This window comes from Ailuropoda melanoleuca, chromosome 17 (genome assembly GCF_002007445.2).
Source record: "Ailuropoda melanoleuca isolate Jingjing chromosome 17, ASM200744v2, whole genome shotgun sequence".
Classification (NCBI taxonomy): Eukaryota; Metazoa; Chordata; class Mammalia; order Carnivora; family Ursidae; genus Ailuropoda; species Ailuropoda melanoleuca.
In genome coordinates this window covers 17,118,233-17,135,938 of record NC_048234.1, presented here as the reverse complement: position 1 = coordinate 17,135,938, position 17,706 = coordinate 17,118,233, and the positions used below count along the sequence as shown (strand labels likewise).

At 42.0% G+C, this 17,706-nt stretch overlaps 1 protein-coding gene across 25 annotated transcripts in view; it reads left to right on the top strand.

The window, feature by feature from the left end:
• Positions 1-17,706, top strand: part of AUH (AU RNA binding methylglutaconyl-CoA hydratase) — a 397,505-nt gene that overhangs the window by 91,183 nt on the left and 288,616 nt on the right. Inside the window, exon 8 of one of the 25 annotated variants that reach the window (XM_034646776.1) lies at positions 15,417-15,787. The exons of 22 other annotated variants lie outside the window; for them this stretch is intronic. In XM_034646776.1, coding sequence (XP_034502667.1) covers positions 15,417-15,442 — 26 coding nt within the window. In that variant the 3' untranslated portion in view covers positions 15,443-15,787. Of the gene's footprint in view, positions 1-6,982; positions 7,024-7,316; positions 8,039-15,416; positions 15,788-17,706 lie in introns of those variants that run through there. 2 more of the 25 variants (XM_034646774.1, XM_034646777.1) reach the window with 2 other exon arrangements.

The window sequence follows — 17,706 nt, the reverse complement described above, 5'->3', positions numbered from 1 at the left end:
ACCTAACACTTAGTATATGAAGTAATACTGTAATTCTTTTTTATCCCTTAGTTTTTGTAGCTGTAATTAATTTTACCCTTTTTGTCATTTAACATTCATACTATCCATATAAGGGATTGATTTACTACCTTTACTATGTGTTTGCTTTGCTTTTGTCAATGAAATTTTTTCCTATCATTATTTTCTGACTTCTAGTTATGGCCTCCCCACCCCCTCCTCCCCACCTTCTTAAAGAAGTCCCTTTAATATTACTGGTAAGACCAGTTTAGTGGTGATAAACTCCTTTAACTGATGTTTGTGTGGGAAGCTCTTTAACTCTTCTTCAATTCTGAAGAACCTTGCCAGATAGAGCATATTTTGGTTGTCGGGTTTTTTTCTTTCTACAATTTGAATATATGTCATGTCACTCCCTTATGACTTGCAATGGTTCTGCTAAAAAATCAGCTTATAGCCTTCTGGGTTTTTCCTTGTACATAACTCTTTGCTTTTCTCTTGCTGCTTTTAAGATTCTCTGTCTTTAATTTTTGTGATTTTAATTATCACATGTCTCGGTGTGGATCTACCAGGGTTCATCTTGTTTGGGGCTCTTTGTGTTTCCTGGACATGGATCTCTCTTTCCTCAGATTTGGGAAGTTTTCAGCTACTATTTCTTCAAATAAATGTTCTGCTTCTTTCTCTCTTTTCTATCTGGGACCCTTAGAATGTGAATTTAGTGTGTTTGATTTCTGTCTCATAGGTCCCTTAACCAATCCTCATTTTCAAAATTCTTTTTTCTTTTTATCATTCAGTTTACTTGCTTTCCACTAACCTGTCTTCCACATAGCTGATTTGTTCTACATCATCTGCTCTGCTGTTTATTCCCTCTAGTGTATTTTTCATTTTAGTTACTGTATTCTTTAGCTTTGGTTGTTTTTTTCTTTACATTTTCTATATCTTTTTGGAAGTACTTAGTTCATCGACTTTTCTCTCAAATCCCATGAACATCTTTAAGTCCACTACTTTGAATTCTTTATCAGGTAGATTTATTATTTCCATTTTGCTTAGTTCTTTTTCTGAAGTATCGTCTTGTTCTTTCATCTGGATCATATTCCTCTGTCTTACTGTATTTGGGTCTCTGTGTTTTCTTGTGTGCATCAGGTAGGTCAGCTAGGTCTTTTGTTCTTCAATGTAATGGCCTTGCATAGCGAAGCTTTCTTTGGGTCTGAGTAGCACAATCCCTCTTTTTTTTTTTTTTTTTTAAAGATTTTATTTATTTATTCGACAGAGATAGAGACAGCCAGTGAGAGAGGGAACACAAGCAGGGGGAGTGGGAGAGGAAGAAGCAGGCTCATAGCAGAGGAGCCTGATGTGGGGCTCGATCCCATAACGCCAGGATCATGCCCTGAGCCGAAGGCAGACGCTTAACCGTTGTGCCACCCAGGCGCCCCTGAGTAGCACAATCCCTCTTGGTCACAGATCCAGGTTCTCTGTGGATCTGTCCTCATGGAGCTGCATGTGCCCTCTTGTGACTGGGCAGTGACTGCCGTGGCATGCTGGTGAGTAGGGCTGACCCCTGGAGGGGCTGGTTGAGAAGTCAGGCTGTGTGTGCTGTCAGCACGCTGCCGGGCAGGGCATGCTCTCCGCCCAGCTTGTTGCAGTGATTGGCCTTGACCACTGTGGGCACGCTGGTGAGAAGGGTAGGTCCCCCCAATTGGTTTGCCTGACTAGCTATGGTGGGCTTGCTGGTAGGTGGGGCTAGCTTTTGGCACAGTTGGCTGACAGGGCCTAGTAACAACTGGTGTGGGCATGCTGGGGGAGCACTGACCTCACTTCCCAGTGCAGGAGTGGCTTTGGGGTACTGTTCCTAGCCAGGCTGCTACGCCACCCCTTCCCACCCTTGTGGCAGGTTACTAATTACTCTGGGTGGATGGTGGTCCTGTCCAAGGTTGCCTACCATGTGTGGTGATGAGGTGCAGCTGTTTTGGGGTGCCTGTCTGGTGCAGGTGTGTTCTCAGGGGAATGCCCAGGTAGGGCAAGGGGTGCTAGGAAAGTAGACTGAAAGTGTCAGAAGTGGCTCCCACAAGCATCTGGTGAGGTAGACCGAAGGAGGGCATAAAAGCATGGCACCACCAACTCTTCTGTTCCTGACAGAGCATTTATACCTTACTGCCCCTGTGGCACATGCCCTAAAATTAGTCAGTGAATCTCCTTCATATAGAGCCCAGGCCATTTTCAAACTGCTGCTTATGTGTTGGGTCTGAGCCCAAACGGTGAAGTGCAGTGGCCCTTTGAGAGCAGTGTTGGTTCCTGTAGTCATCAGGCTCATCAGGCTTTCCTGGAGTTAAGCCCTGCTAATTATTAGAGCCAAACATTATTGGGACTCTTCTTGATGCAAGTTCACAGGGCCGGGGGTGCCCAGGGTGGGGCTTGATCCCCTCGCTCCTTAGCGATGATCTCCATGCCTGTGACATCCCTCCTGCTTGTGGGTCATCATGCTGGAGGTTTGGTTCCCAGCTCTGTCTGTGTCCTTCCTACCCTTCTGGATGTGGCTTCTTTTTCTTTTTTTTTTAATGTATTTAGTTGTGAATGATCTGCTCTGCTAATATGCAGAAGAGCAAGCTGCTTTATGTGTAGTTGTTATCTTGGTGTGTCCCTGGCAGGAGGTGAGCTCAGACTCCTCCTGCTTCACCATCTCACCCCACTCTGTGTCTCAAGGTACCTTTTTATTTCTTTTTGCGTTCTTCTTTGATCCATTAGCTGTTCAAGAGTGTGTTGTTTAAGCTCTGCATACTTACGAATCTTCCAGTTTTCTTTGATTGCTGACTTCATAGCGTTGTGGTTGGAAAGATGCTTGATCTGATTTCAGTGTTCTTCAGCTTAATGACCTTTTTTTTGTGGCCTAACATATGATTTATCTTGGAGAATATTTCATATGCACTTGAGAAGAAAGTTCTTGCTTTAGGATGGAATGTTCTGTAAACAACTAGTAAGTCTGTCTAATCTAATGTGTCATTTAAGATAGTGTTTTGTTATTGATTTTTTATCTTCGTTGTCTATCCATTGATGTAATTGGGTGTTAAAGTCCCCACTACTGTTGTACTGGTGTCTGTTTTTCCCTTTAAGTTTGTTAATGTTTGCTTTATATATTTAGGTGCTCCTCTACAGGAATATCTATAAATGTGCTGTTCTCTTGTTGGATTGAATACTATCATCATATAGCAACCTTCTTTGTTTTTTTTTTTTTTAAGATTTTTGTTTGAGAGAGAGACAGAGAGAGTGAGCAGGGGAGGAGCAGAGGGAGAGGGACAAGCAGACTCCTCACTGAGCAGGGAACCTAATGTGGGGCTCGATCCCATAACCCTGGGATCACGACCAGAGCCAAAGGCAGACGCTTAACTGACTGAGCCAACCAGATGCCCCTCTCTTTGCTTTTCATTACAATCTTTGTCCTAAAGTTTATTTCATCTGATACAAGTGTAGCTATCCCATCTTTTGGTTTCCATTTGTGTGAAAGACCTTTTCCCACCTCTTCATGTTCAGTCTGCCTGTGTCCTTTGATCTGAAGTGCGTTTTTCTTAGGCAGCATTTATTTTGTTTTGTTTTAATCCATTCAGCTGTTCTGTGTCATTTGACGGAACATCAGGTTGTATTACATTTAGAGTAATTTTTGACAAGTATGTATTTACTGCCATTTTGCTAATTGTTTTCTTGCTATTTTGTAATTCCTTTTTTTCCTTTCCTTTGTGGTTTGATGGCTTTCTGTGTGGTGAGCTGGGCTCCCTTGCTCTTTCTCTTTGGTGTATCTACTGTAGGTTTGTACATGTGGTTACATGAAGCTTACATCACAGACCTTAATTTATAAACGTCGAGTGAAGTTCACATGCATTGTACATTTTTATTCCCCCTTCCACGTTTAGTGTTTTTGATGCCGCATTTTATTTACATCCTTTTGTGCTGCATTAACAAATTATAGTAACAGTCATTTTGACTACTTTTTTCCTTGTTGCCTTCACATTAGCTATGTAAGTGATTAACCCACCACCTTCACAGCATTAAGTTACTCTGGACTTTACTCTATTTACTTTTGCCAGGAGATTTATACTTTCATATGTTTTCCTGTTACTAATTAGCAGTCTTTCATTTCAACTTAAAGCCATTTCTTTAGTATTTTTCTGGAAGTCGAGTCTAGTGGTGATTTTAGGAAACTCTCTCCAGTTCTGAAGGACAGTTTGCCTGCTGTGCTCGGCTGGACAAATCATTCTTTGAGCACTTTGACCATCCTGTGCTCCTTCTTCCTAGCCTGGAGTTTCTGCTGAAAAATCTGTTCATAGTCTTGGGGAAGTCTCCTTGTTTATAACAAGTTGTATTTGTCTTACTGCTTTTCAGAGTCTCTCCTTACCTTTAACTTTTGGCATTTTAATTATATGTCTTGATGTGGGTTTCTTAGGGTTTTTCTTGTGTGGAACTCTCTGGACTTCCTGGAACCTCATGTCCTTAATCCCCCAGGTTAGGGACATTTTCAGCCATTATTTCCTCAAAAAGTGTTCTACCCTTTCTCGTTTCTCCTCCTGGAGCCTCTATAATGTGGGTGCTGGCTTTCTTCATGGTGTCTGATTAAACTGTCTTCATTCTTTTTTATCCTCCCCCTCCTTTTTTTTTTTTTTTTTTTTTTAATTTTCGCTTCGCTTGTAAGAGTCCCACTGGTCTTTGAGCTGTTTCTTCCTTCTGCTTCATCTAGTCTGTCTTGAACCCCGTGTTGTGTTTTACAGTTCAGCTGTCCTATTTTTCGAGGCTGTGACTTCTGTTTGCTACCTTCTTGTATTTTCTCTTTGTTGAAATTGCCACTTTGTTCGTAGATTCTTCTCCTGTCTTCAGTGAGCCTTTTTTATGGTCCTCATTTTGATATCGTTTCATTAAGGCCTTTTTGTGAGGTGTCGTCTTGGTTTTTTGTTTGGAATATATCCTGTGGTTCTTCATTTTCCTTGAGTTTGTATTGGCTTTTTATGCGTTAGGTGGAACAGCCGCCTCTCCCCGTCTTGGAAATAAACCTTGTCATTCACCTCTGCCCCACCTCTTAGTTGTCTCTCAACATTTTGTTTTTGTCCTAGCAGCTTGCTTCATTCTTAGTGACTCCCAGTCATGGAGGGGGTGGGCAGACCTGTCAGTGCCCCAGAGGGCAGGATCTTGGTCAGCATCTGGGTTCAGGCTGACTGCGAGCCACACCGTGAGGCAGTGGCTTTTAACGTCTGCCATCAGACCCCGGGGGACGACCGGGGCGTGGGTGTTTCTGTCTGCTGCCTGTGTGCTCTGACCCCTGACACAATAGCAGGTTAAGATCCATGTCTTCGTTTGCTGCTGTCCTCCTGTACCTGTTCACACGGCCCAGCTGGCCACCAGATCCAGGCTGTCTGGATGGCAGCCACAAAAGCTCGGGTGCCAGATGTGCGGAAGGTTCTTCGTCAGCGCCCTGAGGCAGGGCAGATAGAGCGCTCGCAGGTGGCGCCTGCTGGTTTCTCTGTCTCTAGTGGGGATTGTAGTGGGCTCCCTGATGTGTGGTCCCTTGGGCCACAGCTGTGAAGATAAGCGGGTGGGCGCTGTCACCAGTGTCCTGGGCCTTTGCAGCGTCTGCCTCTCCGCTGTCAGAGTTGTGTGGAACCCACGACATAACTTGCCATTGTGTGTCACGGGTTCCACGTCATGGACAAGACTTGGCAGACTTGCCACCAGAGCCGGGTGATTGAGGGGTGGCAGCCACAACAATCAGGATGCCATACCCGTGCATAGGCTCATTTCTGGAAGGCACTGGTGACCTGCAGCGAGGCAGGGGGAGAGCACATGGATGGTGCCCGCCAGCCTTTGTAGTCTTGGAGGACTATTTCAGTAGGCCCCTAGATGTGTATTGTATTAGACGCCTGCCCCTCAGGATGAAGCTTCAAAATAGACACAATAGGCCTCTTTCGCAGGAAGACTGGGTGCTTTCAGTGGTCTTCTTCTGTGCTGGGTCAGGTGAAGTCTGTGTCTCAGTTCACTAGCCCTTGTGGGTCTTCTGGCATGAATCCTGATGACTTTCAAAACTAGACAGTTTGCATTTTCATCTATCAGGTGCAGGGCTTAAAATGTGGGTGCCCAATGTGAAGTTCAAACCCTTTGTTTCTCAGGGAGAATCTTGGAGTTGTGAGTTCACTCCCGGTTGTGTGCTGCCCTGCTGGGATGGGGGTTATGGCAGGTTTGTCTCTCAGCCTCTCCTACTGTTTCTCATTCACCCAATGTGTAGGAATTGCTCAGCTAGCTTCTGCGTGTCTTTCACAGGAAATTGTTCTATGTTTAGGCGTAGATTTGATGTGTCCATAGGAGGAGCTCAGTTCAGGGTCCTTGTATTTCACTACCTTGACCTGGAATCCTGTTGCATTATTTTTTTTAAATGACTGATTGTTTAATCAGAAAAGTTCTCATAATATGTGTATCCAGATTGACCATATTTTTTCCATTTACTGAGATCTCACCAGACTACTTCCAAGGTCTGTTTTCTACAATGTTGAAATCTTAAGAGCACCAATCTTAAAAGGTATTTGGCATGAGTGTTTCAAGAGTCTACGTTTCCTTTGAAACAGATTCAGTAATGGCAAAGCCATTGTTAAGGTGGTTACTCAGGTGAGTGCCGTGTGTCCTGATGGTGGTGGAACTGAAGAGCATCTGGTTAATATTCACATTTCTTTTCTTTGTAAAATTGGCTTTTTACTAGATGCCTACAGATGACACTGCTAAGCCAGAGTGTGATTTTACAAAGTCAGGTGTCCCACCTTTCCATTTTGTTTGTTTTTTCATTTTAAGGTGGCACTTTGTGAATATATATTTGGACCCCTGTGAACCACCAGTCATGGCAACCTTTTGTGTGACCCTGTTGTGTAGCCAGTTAGCAGCAGCCGGTTCTGTTCTCTTCCTACACTTCCTTCCCCTTATCTTCTACTTTCTGTTGTTTTTTTCCTGATAATCTCACCATTAGGAGATCACCTGCTTTCTCCACCATGACTCTTCCAGTGGGGAAAGGAGGAGCACTCTGCCCCTGGAGCCCTATCACCTTGGGGAAGTCTTCTGTAAGAGCTTTTGTAATCTCAGCTAATAAAAAAGTGGTGGTATTACTTGAAAATTTACCTTCTAGAACATTTGAATACAAATGTTAATATTGCTGTTACTTTTTTAAAGGAGAACATAAACACTAAAAATGTCTAATTATAAATACAAAATAAAAATGGGGGACGGTTTTGGGGAATTTCAGATTTAATCTTTTATTGATTGAATTTCTTAAAAGCAGTTTTTTATGCTTGATTTTGTTTCAGTCAATAATCGTCCCCATAATGGTTTGAAGCCTATCATCTCAGATTCTAAACTGCGTCTACCAGTGTATGAATACAAGCGTACATAGGTTTGTTTTCTCTAAAAATGTGATCATACTATACATTCTCTTCTGAGACTTGCTGTTTTTGATTTAATGGTAAATTTTAGATATTCCTGCTTGTCTTCTTTATAACGCTAGGAGAAAAACTTCGGTTTTTCACCATAAAGCATTCTCCTAGTCTTTACTTTGAGATTATATGTCCATAATCTTATGGAAGAAATATTATGACATATGAATAATGTTGAATTTTTTTGGTACTTGAAATATTTAGGTAGACTTCCTATTGGTGAAAGATTCTAGCTTTCTTGGAATGAACTGGTCTGACAATGGTATGTTATTCTTTCATTCTTAATGAAACCTCTGGATTCTAGATGCCTATATGGGAATGGTATTTTTTTGTATCTGTTTTTATAGATGAGGTTAGTTTGGAGTTTCGATTCACATGTTGTCTTGTGAGATTTTGGTAGCAGTTCAATATTAGCATCTTAAAAATTATTTAGAAGCTTTATTATTTGTCTTGTTTCTGGAATACTTGAAATAGTGGCATTAACATGTCTTTGAAATTTTGTACTAATTTTACTTGTGTATCCTGATATATTTTGACATTTTAAAATTCCCTTTTAATAAATGACATTACTCGAGAAATATAGTTACCCAGATTTTCATATGTATGAACATAGACTTTTACATTATGTTTTCTTATAATTGTTTTAATTTTCTGTCATTTGCGTATTTCTCGTCATTCTTTAATTTGTGTTTTTTAAAGATTTTATTTATTTATTTGACAGAGAGACAGCCAGCGAGAGAGGGAACACAAGCAGGGGGAGTGGGAGAGGAAGAAGCAGGCTCATAGCAGAGGAGCCTGATGTGGGGCTCGATCCCATAACGCTGGGATCACGCCCTGAGCCGAAGGCAGACGCTTAACCGCTGTGCCACCCAGGCGCCCCTAATTTGTGTTTTTATTTCCTTTCGTTTTCTCCTGATTTGGTATTTCACAGAACCAGCTTTTAGATTTATTGTTTCTGTTTTCTTTACTGTTTTTCTGTTTTCTAATTTATGATTTCTTGCCTTTATGATCATTAATTCTAACTTTTCTTTGCCCCAGTGCTTTCATTGCTCCTTTTTTTTTTTTTTTAAGATGTTTATTTATTTATTTGAGAGAGAGAGAGTACGTGCGTGCTCCCGCGGGTTGGGGGGGGAAGGGCAAAGGAAGAGGGAGAGAGATAATCCCAGGCAGACTCCCCACTGAGCGTGGAGCCAGATGCAAGGACTTGATCTCAGGACGCTGAGATCATGACCTGAGCCAAAACCAAGTGTTGGAGGCTTAACCCAGTGAGCCACTCAGGTGCCTCTCATAGCTCTTTTGAAATTTAACAATTCAGAAATTTAATTAGTTCATCTACATTCTGAGCCATGAAAGAATTAGGCTATATTTTTAAGCTAATTTGAGCTGTTTACCATTGTCTTTCATATAGCAGTTTTATTATTTTCTAGATTTGCGTTTATATTATTTAATTTGAACTGAAGAATTGCTTAGAAGAATGATTTTGGTTTTTTTGTTTTTTTAGTTTCCAAGTTATTTTTAGTGTTTTCTGTGAATAATTTCTAATTTTATTTTAACATGTTTAGATAATGCTTTCTGTAGCATTACTTTTAGGAAGTGATTGCAGTTTGATTTTGTGTAATAATTGCATTGGCCACTTTTTGTAAGTATATTTCTGGGCCTTTGAAAATAAAGTATTTCTTATTGTTTGTAAAGTATAGACATAGTTTTATAGACTTTTATTAATTACATATATATTTTAGTTTTTGTATATTTGATCTGTGAAATTGGAAAGATGTATGTTAAAGTATCCACTACTATTATATTTCTGTCAGTGTCTTGTTTTTCTAGCAGATTTTAAAAAAATATTTGTTTATTTGACAGAGACAGAGAGAGCCTGCAGAACTGGGAGAGGGGGGGAATGGCAGAGACAGGGACAGGGAAAGGGAGAAGCAGACTCCTTGCTGAGAAGGGAGCCCCATGCAGGGTTCAGTCCCAGCACCCTGGGATCATGACCTGAGCTAAAGGCAGATTCTTAACTGACTAAGCCACCCAGGCACCCCTCTAGCAGATTTTCTTGAGTATATTTCAGTTCTGTGTGTTTTGGGGGCCTAGAGAGATCGTACATGTCTTCATTATGGTTTATACCACTCCGTCAGTATGATGTGCCCCTGTTTTCCCATGAAGTGTCTTTACCTTGAATTCTCTCTTACCCATCTGTGATGGTTCTGAACCCTTAATTCATTTGAGCATCACTCTCCTGATATGTCTTACCCAGCCTTTTATTTTCTACCTTTAAGTTGCTTTCTTATAAGTGTGTGTCATGTAGACATTATACAGTTTGTAGATGTTATAAAATGAGTTCTTAGAGGTAATTTTATCCCATGTTTCACATTCTTTATTTCAGGAAGAAGACCTCGTAGTAAATGTTTGGAGTCCTGGGGTCTTCAGCTGGGTTCTTGCCTTTCTTGGCTCCTGCCAGTGTGTGTGGTGCCAGGCTTTGTTTCTGTGGTGCTGTCTGTGGGTTCAGTAGCTCATGGTATTTTTATGTACATGTCATATACTTAAAAAAAAAAAAAAGTTTGTTTCGTACTGGCATTTTTCTTTGAAATTGTCAAAGTTAGCTAATTATCTTTGTGGAGTTTCTCAAAAATAATCTTGGTCTGGTGGTGTGGCAATTGTTAGATGTTGAAAATACTTTCTTATTTAATTCTACTCATCCTTCACTTTTTCCAAAATTCGAAAATAGAGATTACATTATGAGGTTACATGGAGGAAATTCAGATTTGATACTGACTCTGGATATTATTTTTGCTCTTGCATGGAAAAATTATTTAAAACTTTTTAGAAGCATGAAGCTACGCTTTAGGAAGCTATTTTAGTGCTAGTCTCAAAGGACAGATTGCTATTCCTTTCCCACCCTAATGAAACTAGGTCACTAGCTTTTGGCACATCTCCATGATGTGAGATTTATTTGATGTTCAAGTGCGCTGTCTAGAAATAGTGATGCAATGTCAGCAAGGCCACTTTTCACATCATGAACATAATTTCCAATGCCCTGGAATTAATTTATTCTTTGACCTGTTAATAATTACACTTGGTCATGAGCATTTCAGAGGCAGAAGCGTCTGGAAATGGTCATCGTCAGTTACTCTGTTGGATGTTACATCATGGGGTTTCTGTTCAGCTTGGAGGTTTGCCTGTTGGAATAGTTGATATCTTATGAAAACCAAGGAGCTATTTATTAAGCAAACTTTTGCCTGATGCCACGATAGGCTCTACTGGCTCAGGTGGTTGAGAGTATCATCTAAGGTATATATATATTTGAATTCCATCTTACTGTGGCCGACTTTAAACATGATTGGGGAAGTTCCCTGTTCATTCACAGCCAGAATCAAGTACTTGAAAAAATAGGGAATAACCATAGCACTCCTCTAAACCCAATGAGCTGTAGGTACTAAAATACCTGATAGCGGAAAGGAGCTCCTTTGAAATCAGCCGTGTGTTAACTCAGGGTTTCAGAAAGAAATGGAGAAAATACGATCTATTGCAAAACCCCTAACCTCGCCGAGTGTGGCCCTGGAGTGGGCTGAATCCTTGCTCTGTGGCCTTGGGAGAGTGACTTGCTGCCCCGTACTTCTGTCTCCTAATCTGTAAACCGTGATGACAGTCATGAGTGTTTGATGCTGGCATTGTGACAATGGAAGGAATAAGTGGTGCCACTTTGAGAGCATTCTGGGGGCACCTGGTTGGCTCAGTTGGTGGAGCATGAGACTTGATCGTGGGATCATGGGTTCAAGCCCCACGTTGGGGGTAGAGTTTACTTAAAAAAAAAAAATCAGTGAAATTGTAAACAGAAAAATAGAGAAAACCAACAAAACCAAAAGCAGAATTTTTTTTTTTCTAATGGTTCTGATAGATCATAGGCACCATTACGTGTAGCGGCATACTCGTCCTCGGCAGGGATTGCATAGCGTGTTTGTCTTCATAAATGTTCTTTTTTCTCGGTGACCCCTGGCCTTTCCTTGCCTACTCCATTGTCGCTGTCTTCTGGGTGCTGAGAGGTTCCCGTTTGTGCTCAGTCCCCCGAGGCGGGCACGTCTGGGAAGTAGCTCAGGAAGCACCTTCTGCTAGGATGGGCGAACGGCCTGGCTTCATGGAACTGTTCTTCCAAGCTGGGGAATCACAGCTTGGCAACGGTATCTTCTGTGCTTCAGTTGCGGGTGTGTGTTTGTTGACCGGTTTTTCTCTGCATCACCGAAGTCCACTTCCATCTTATGTAGAGATTTATTTAATATAAATTATGTTCCTTATTTTTCAGAAACATGAATTATATTGAGTTGCCAGTCTAATATTTACTCCTTCTCCCTTAGTTTTCATACATTCGGTGTTGCAATTATAAAATTTTTGTTAATTTTTTATTCATAAGTTTCACAGCTATTGAGAATTCAGTGGAAAATAAGTATTGTAAAATCTGAAAGGATTTGGATGTTTTTTTAATTTAAACATATTAAGATCACATCATTAGATATTGATATAAAAACTTTATAATGTTCTGTCGTCTTCCAGGTTGTAATTTGTTAAGAGATAAACTGAGGCATATTAAAGACTTTAAGAGTTTATTTGAGCAAAAATCATTTTGCATCAGGTAGCGCCAAGCAGCAAGTGGGTAGGACAGAGCACCAACAGGAGCCTGGGGACTTTTGTAGAGAAAAAGCCAGAAACAAAGTTAGGAAATTGTTTATTGGCTATAGCTGAAACCTAGGGGGCTGTTTGGGACTGGCTGCCCTTAGTGTTTTGATTCTGTAATCTTGAGGCATTGACTGGCTCAGAGTTTGGTTTGCTTCCATAGGCCACCAGGGCACTAGAGCCACGTCATTCTGGCTTATTTAGTTCATTTACTGCATGGCATCTCTGCTGGTGTAATTTTTGTCCTCCACGTGTCCTCCGCACTCTGTGTGCGGCCAGCAAAGGAACTGGTCTGTGCGTTTGGCTCATGGCAGCATCCAGTCCAGGGTTTGTTAAATGATAGGTGTTGAGTAAGTGTTCCTTGAATGAAGCCAGTTGTTTTTTGTTTGGTTTTTTTTTTTGTTTGTTTGGTTTTTTTTTTGAATGTTCTGTTTCCTAGGAGTTTTGGGAAGCATACCTAGAAATTATGTTTACGTGTTCTTTGGATTAGTTTTAGCACATTTGTATTCTGTTTCTGTTGCTTTCCTTGGTATAGTTTGTTTTTAACTAGGCATATTTCAGTACCCGCGGGGACACATTCTTGAGATTCCAGGGAACTTGTAAAAACTGTTTCCCTGCTCTGCCAATGGCGGACCTGGAGAGGGCTTTGTGTGCACATCATTTGAGCCTAAGGAGGCTGAAGAAGAAAGGAACAGATCCTCTCTCTTAAACTCAAGCGTAGCTGGCCAGTCTGTTCATACTTCTGAGAAGAGAGAAAAGAAAGTGATTTAGATTCAGGAGTTATTTGTATTTTGTGGCTGCACAAGATTAAAGCTGCAAAAAGAGCATTCGTCAAAGAGCCCAGGCTCTGTTAAATGCAGACAACTGAATTTTCATGAGTCAGTGATTGTTCTGTAACTGGAGCAGCCACCCCTCCCAGCCCTTGTTATTTGGGTCACTGCGTAATTATTTTTTGCTCATTTGCTTCATGAATGTACACATATTCATGTTATTTCTGATGCCTTGAAAAACATTTCTGTTGAGTTAAAAGAGGATTTAAAATATTTCAATGGTACCTTTATTTTGTACAACCTTAAATGAGTGTTCCCTCCCTCCCTTCCATACTTTTAGAGAGGGAGAGAGAGAGAATCTCAAGCAGGCTCCACACGAAGACAGAGCTCAATCTCAGAACCCTGAGATCATGACCTGAGCTGAAATCAAGAGTCTGATGGACACTCAACCCACTGAGCCACCCAGGGGCCCCTGTGTAACATTCCTAATGCCAGTTGAGATTGCAGAAATCTACATTGCCGTTCAAATATGGGAAGTTCAGCATATTATTTTTCAACTGTTCTCACAGTGCTAATGAACAGCCATTTCACTAATACATTACTAGTCAAGTATAGTAGAGTCCTTTGTAATGCAGTTGTTAGGGGATATATGCATTCCAGGGAAGAGCTTTCTCTTTGCTATTTATACTAAGGGAAGTGTGTTTTACACCTCTGTCCTGGTGAACCCTTTTTGTAGTTTTTTGACTTTCCCAGCATCTGAGCCCCTTCTTCCAAGTCTGGGGGTCCCTGTTGTATAGGTCTGATTGTATGGCTGCTAACTGAGATTTCTGCTGAGGATTTTGTGTTGAAACTTGAACCCAGAAGTAGGGACAGTGGATAGAGGGTTCCTTCCACCGCTGGGGGCTTTGTCCACGTCCTAGGCAGCAGGGTTCTTAATGAGATGTGGCCTCTCTGGTGTGGGGGCCTGTCACCTTCATTTAGGGTGAGCCTTGGTTCTTACCTGTTTTTTCAACATAGTTCTTCAGCATTCCTAGTAACTCTTGGAGTCAGCCAGAAAGAAACCTTTTAGTAAATTTCTTTTTTTGTGTGTAAATCAGCCAGAGTTGATTTCCATTGCCACAGCCACAGAGCCTAATACAACTGACTATTTATTCTGTCCATCAACCTCCACATCAATGAAGCATAGTCAATGTTCAGGCGTAGTTGTTATAAACGTAGAGTTTTGTTCCGCTTTTTCTTTAGAGCATTTTCTATTGCCTAGGATAACTGACCTGATTTTCCCATAAAGCATTCTTTTCGGTTTATAAGTCTGTGAGATGTATTCATCTGTTTTTCAATTATTTTACTGAGTCCTTATTGTGAATCAGGCCCTTGTGGTGACTGGAAAAATACAGCAGTAAACAAGAGACCAAACCCCTGCCTTCGTGGTGTCTACATCTGAGGAGGCAGATTGACAAATCGGTAAAATACGGTGTCACGTTTGATGGTGGTAAATGTGATGACAGGATGAATGCAGTGCTGAGTGGAAGGCCCTCGGATCTGGCGGTGAGGGATGATCCGGGAGGACGGCTGGGATGTCCTGATGGCCTCACGACAGAGTGGGGACAGTCTGGAGGCCCAGGAAGGAGCACGGTTGCCCAGAGCGCTCACAGCTTCCGGATCCTGAGGTTCTGGAGATGTGCTGGGACAGATGAGCTGCGGGACAGTGACGGGGATGTGTAGAGGCAGCAGATTAAAGAGCAGCCTAGGGGCGCCTGGGTGGCACAGCGGTTAAGCGTCTGCCTTCGGCTCAGGGCGTGATCCTGGTGTTATGGGATCGAGCCCCACATCAGGCTCCTCCATTGTGAGCCTGCTTCTTCCTCTCCCGCTCCCCCTGCTTGCATTCACTCTCTCGCTGGCTGTCTCTATCTCTGTCAAATAAATAAATAAAATCTTTAAAAAAAAAATAAAAAAAATAAAGAGCAGCCTAAATTCACTTGGGCAAGTACAGGTGTGAGGAGATGCAAAACAGGTGCGCCTGTACATTTTACATGAGGGTGTGAGTTACCATTCGAATACTTCAAGAATGGAAGCACGTGGTTTGTTCAGTGTGGACCATATGCTCGCTGCCTTCCAGTCCGCTTCGGTTGTCCCGCCACACACAAAGCATGTGTGTAGCAGCACCAGATTTTGGAAGAGCCGAGCCTCCGGGGAGCTGCTGCTCTGGGCTCTCCTCACTGAGCACACAAAAGCGTCTCACACTGAACCACATACTCTGGGCGATCTATGTCAGAAAGTCTAGGAACTGTAGAGAATGAGAAGCCTAGTGAAGATTTTGTGTTTCGTTGTGAATGGACGAATAGATGTCATTTTCAGAAAGCGGCAAAGACCTCGATTGTTGGAATGGTGGTCGGGGAAGATCCTCCCGGCCATCAGGCCTTCTCTCCTCACCTGCACTGTTCACTCAGTGCCTGGTGATTGAATATTTATTTTTGTCGGTGTGAAGATTAAAGGAAAGCTAAGCAGATGCAATCTTAATATCTTGTTGATTACATTCCAGAAAGAAAAGGAATAGCAGAACATTAAGCCTAACTGCCGTTTGCTATAATTACCCTGTGTGAAATAGAGCCGGGAGCTGTCAGGCTTTGATTGAAACGTCGGGAAGGTTAGCACCAGCTGCGCGCTCTCACGGCTCTGAACAAACGCACATACCGCAGCCACCACGTGGGAGCACGCTCTTTTCTGTGTAATTTGTTGTAAAGTATTTTATGATAGGGTTTGGATGGATGCTGCTGTTAGTTCAGATGCACTTTTTGCATCATTTCCAGCAAATGAAAGTCCTTACAGTTAAATCCTAAGTATCTTCTGTGTAAGTGGTGTTTCCAAATTTTTTAATACTGAGTATTTGGAGGTAGGGAACTTAGAAATGGTACTGTTTTAAAGATATTTGAAACATCTTTCTAATAAAGATTTATATATCTCTTCTTTTTGAACTATTTCTATTCAACTTTTTCTAAATATATGAATTCTAATTTATACATTAGTATTTTTAATAAGGTAGTTTGATCATATTAGAATGTTTACTTTTACTTTCTTTTTCATCCTTTTTAGTTGGAAGGATTGAGTTTTGTATGATAATATTTAATCATCATAAAATGTAGATCTTTGGAAAGCGTGGTGATAAGCCTGTATATCAGAGTGACGACTGTCAGTTTGCAGCTGTATCTGGGTCGTGTAGAAGTTTATTTTCGGGGTGACAGTGACCACGTCTGGCGCCAGGTAGGCCACACCAGAGTCTGTCACAGACTGCTGCTCTGCTCATATGGATCACAGTCTGAATTGAACAAAAATTCTCGGTAGAGCCCAAACAGAAGGTGTTTGTTCCTTTACTGCCCTGCAGGGAGCATCTGGCTTGAGTCCTTTGAGAGCCATGGCCGTGTGAATCTGCTTGAATGTGTCAGTTTACTCAGACTGAGAAGTATTTCAGTATTGCTAGACTGTTGATCATTTGTAGTAGACACTTGTTGCTTTTTGGCTGCCTAGTGTCCATTCCCCTTCCTGAAAATACCCAGTTTCCATGAGGAGAACCCTGAGCATGTTTGCACTGGGGAGGGAGCCAAAGCCCCCGCCCCCCACCCGCCGGAGGAACCTTGAGCACCCAGGCGGGGCTCTTCCACAGGACTCTGCAGGGTCCCCCAGAGCTCCTGCAGCGTCGCCCTGACTTTGTCATCGCTGGATGCGGGTGCCTGGTGTCTGCCTGTTCTCTATCAGAGCCCCCTTTGATTCTCTGAGAGTCTTCCAGAAATCCCCCTTGTCCTTGTGCTAATCAGGGTCAATTTTAGTTGCTTATCACGTTCACAAGGACTTTAACTGGCTAAAGTGAAATTGTGATTTTAATAGAAGTGTCCTGGTGGCTCGTATACAGTGTGGCTCAGACTCCTTCCACCTGCCCTGGGGACCCTGCCAGGCAGTCACGTTGTGTCTCTTTGTAGTTGGTGTTACAGACATGGCTTGTACTGCTGTGGATAGCAGACCATAAGGGGCATTGGCAGTGTTTTCCTGTTTGCTGAATTGTATGTAAAATTTTAGGAACATTTCCCAGTGCCCTGGAATTTAAAGCCAGTTAGTTATTGGATGGTGTGTGCTGTAAAGGGGCAGCCAGAATAAAATACTGCTTCCACTGAATTTCTGTATAATGTAATTTTTAAAAAATTAGGAAGGAAAGTACTTCACGTTCCCTCTTGTAAGTGAAAAGCCAGTTTTAGGGTTAGACATAAAGTGACTGAACCTGAAGTGTCCTGTTTTAAAGTTCACTCACAGAATAAAATACACTTTTGTCATTAAAGGCATTTGTGCTTTACTAAAATTAATGGAATATTTTTTCAATCATTACAAACTAGTGGAACGGAAAATTTGAGTATTTACGTTTAGCTCTGTTGCTACGTGCTTTAGTATTAGCTCGCTGTGTGACTCTATCACATCTTTCTGCACGCGGCCTTCTGGGCAGAGAAACGTTTCTGTAGCGAATCCGTCTCTCATGAGGGAGTTCAGAAGCACGGTTTCTCAGACATTTAGGAAGAGTTTATTGTCTGAATCCTGTTACCTCTAAGATAAACCTGCTGGAAGAGTAGCCAGAAAAGCATCTTGTTTCACATTCTTGTTTGTTAAATCCATGCTTCTGTTTCCTTCTCTATGCTTAGACGTTGTATTATGCACAGTAACTCTCTGGGTATAGTTAGACTCCTCTCCATGAAGCGTGTGTGGATTTTTTCAGGAGAGCGAGATTGAGCAGAGCACGTGCCGGAGAGGCATCCCGCCTTTCCACAGGACCGGGGCACAGTGGCACCTGG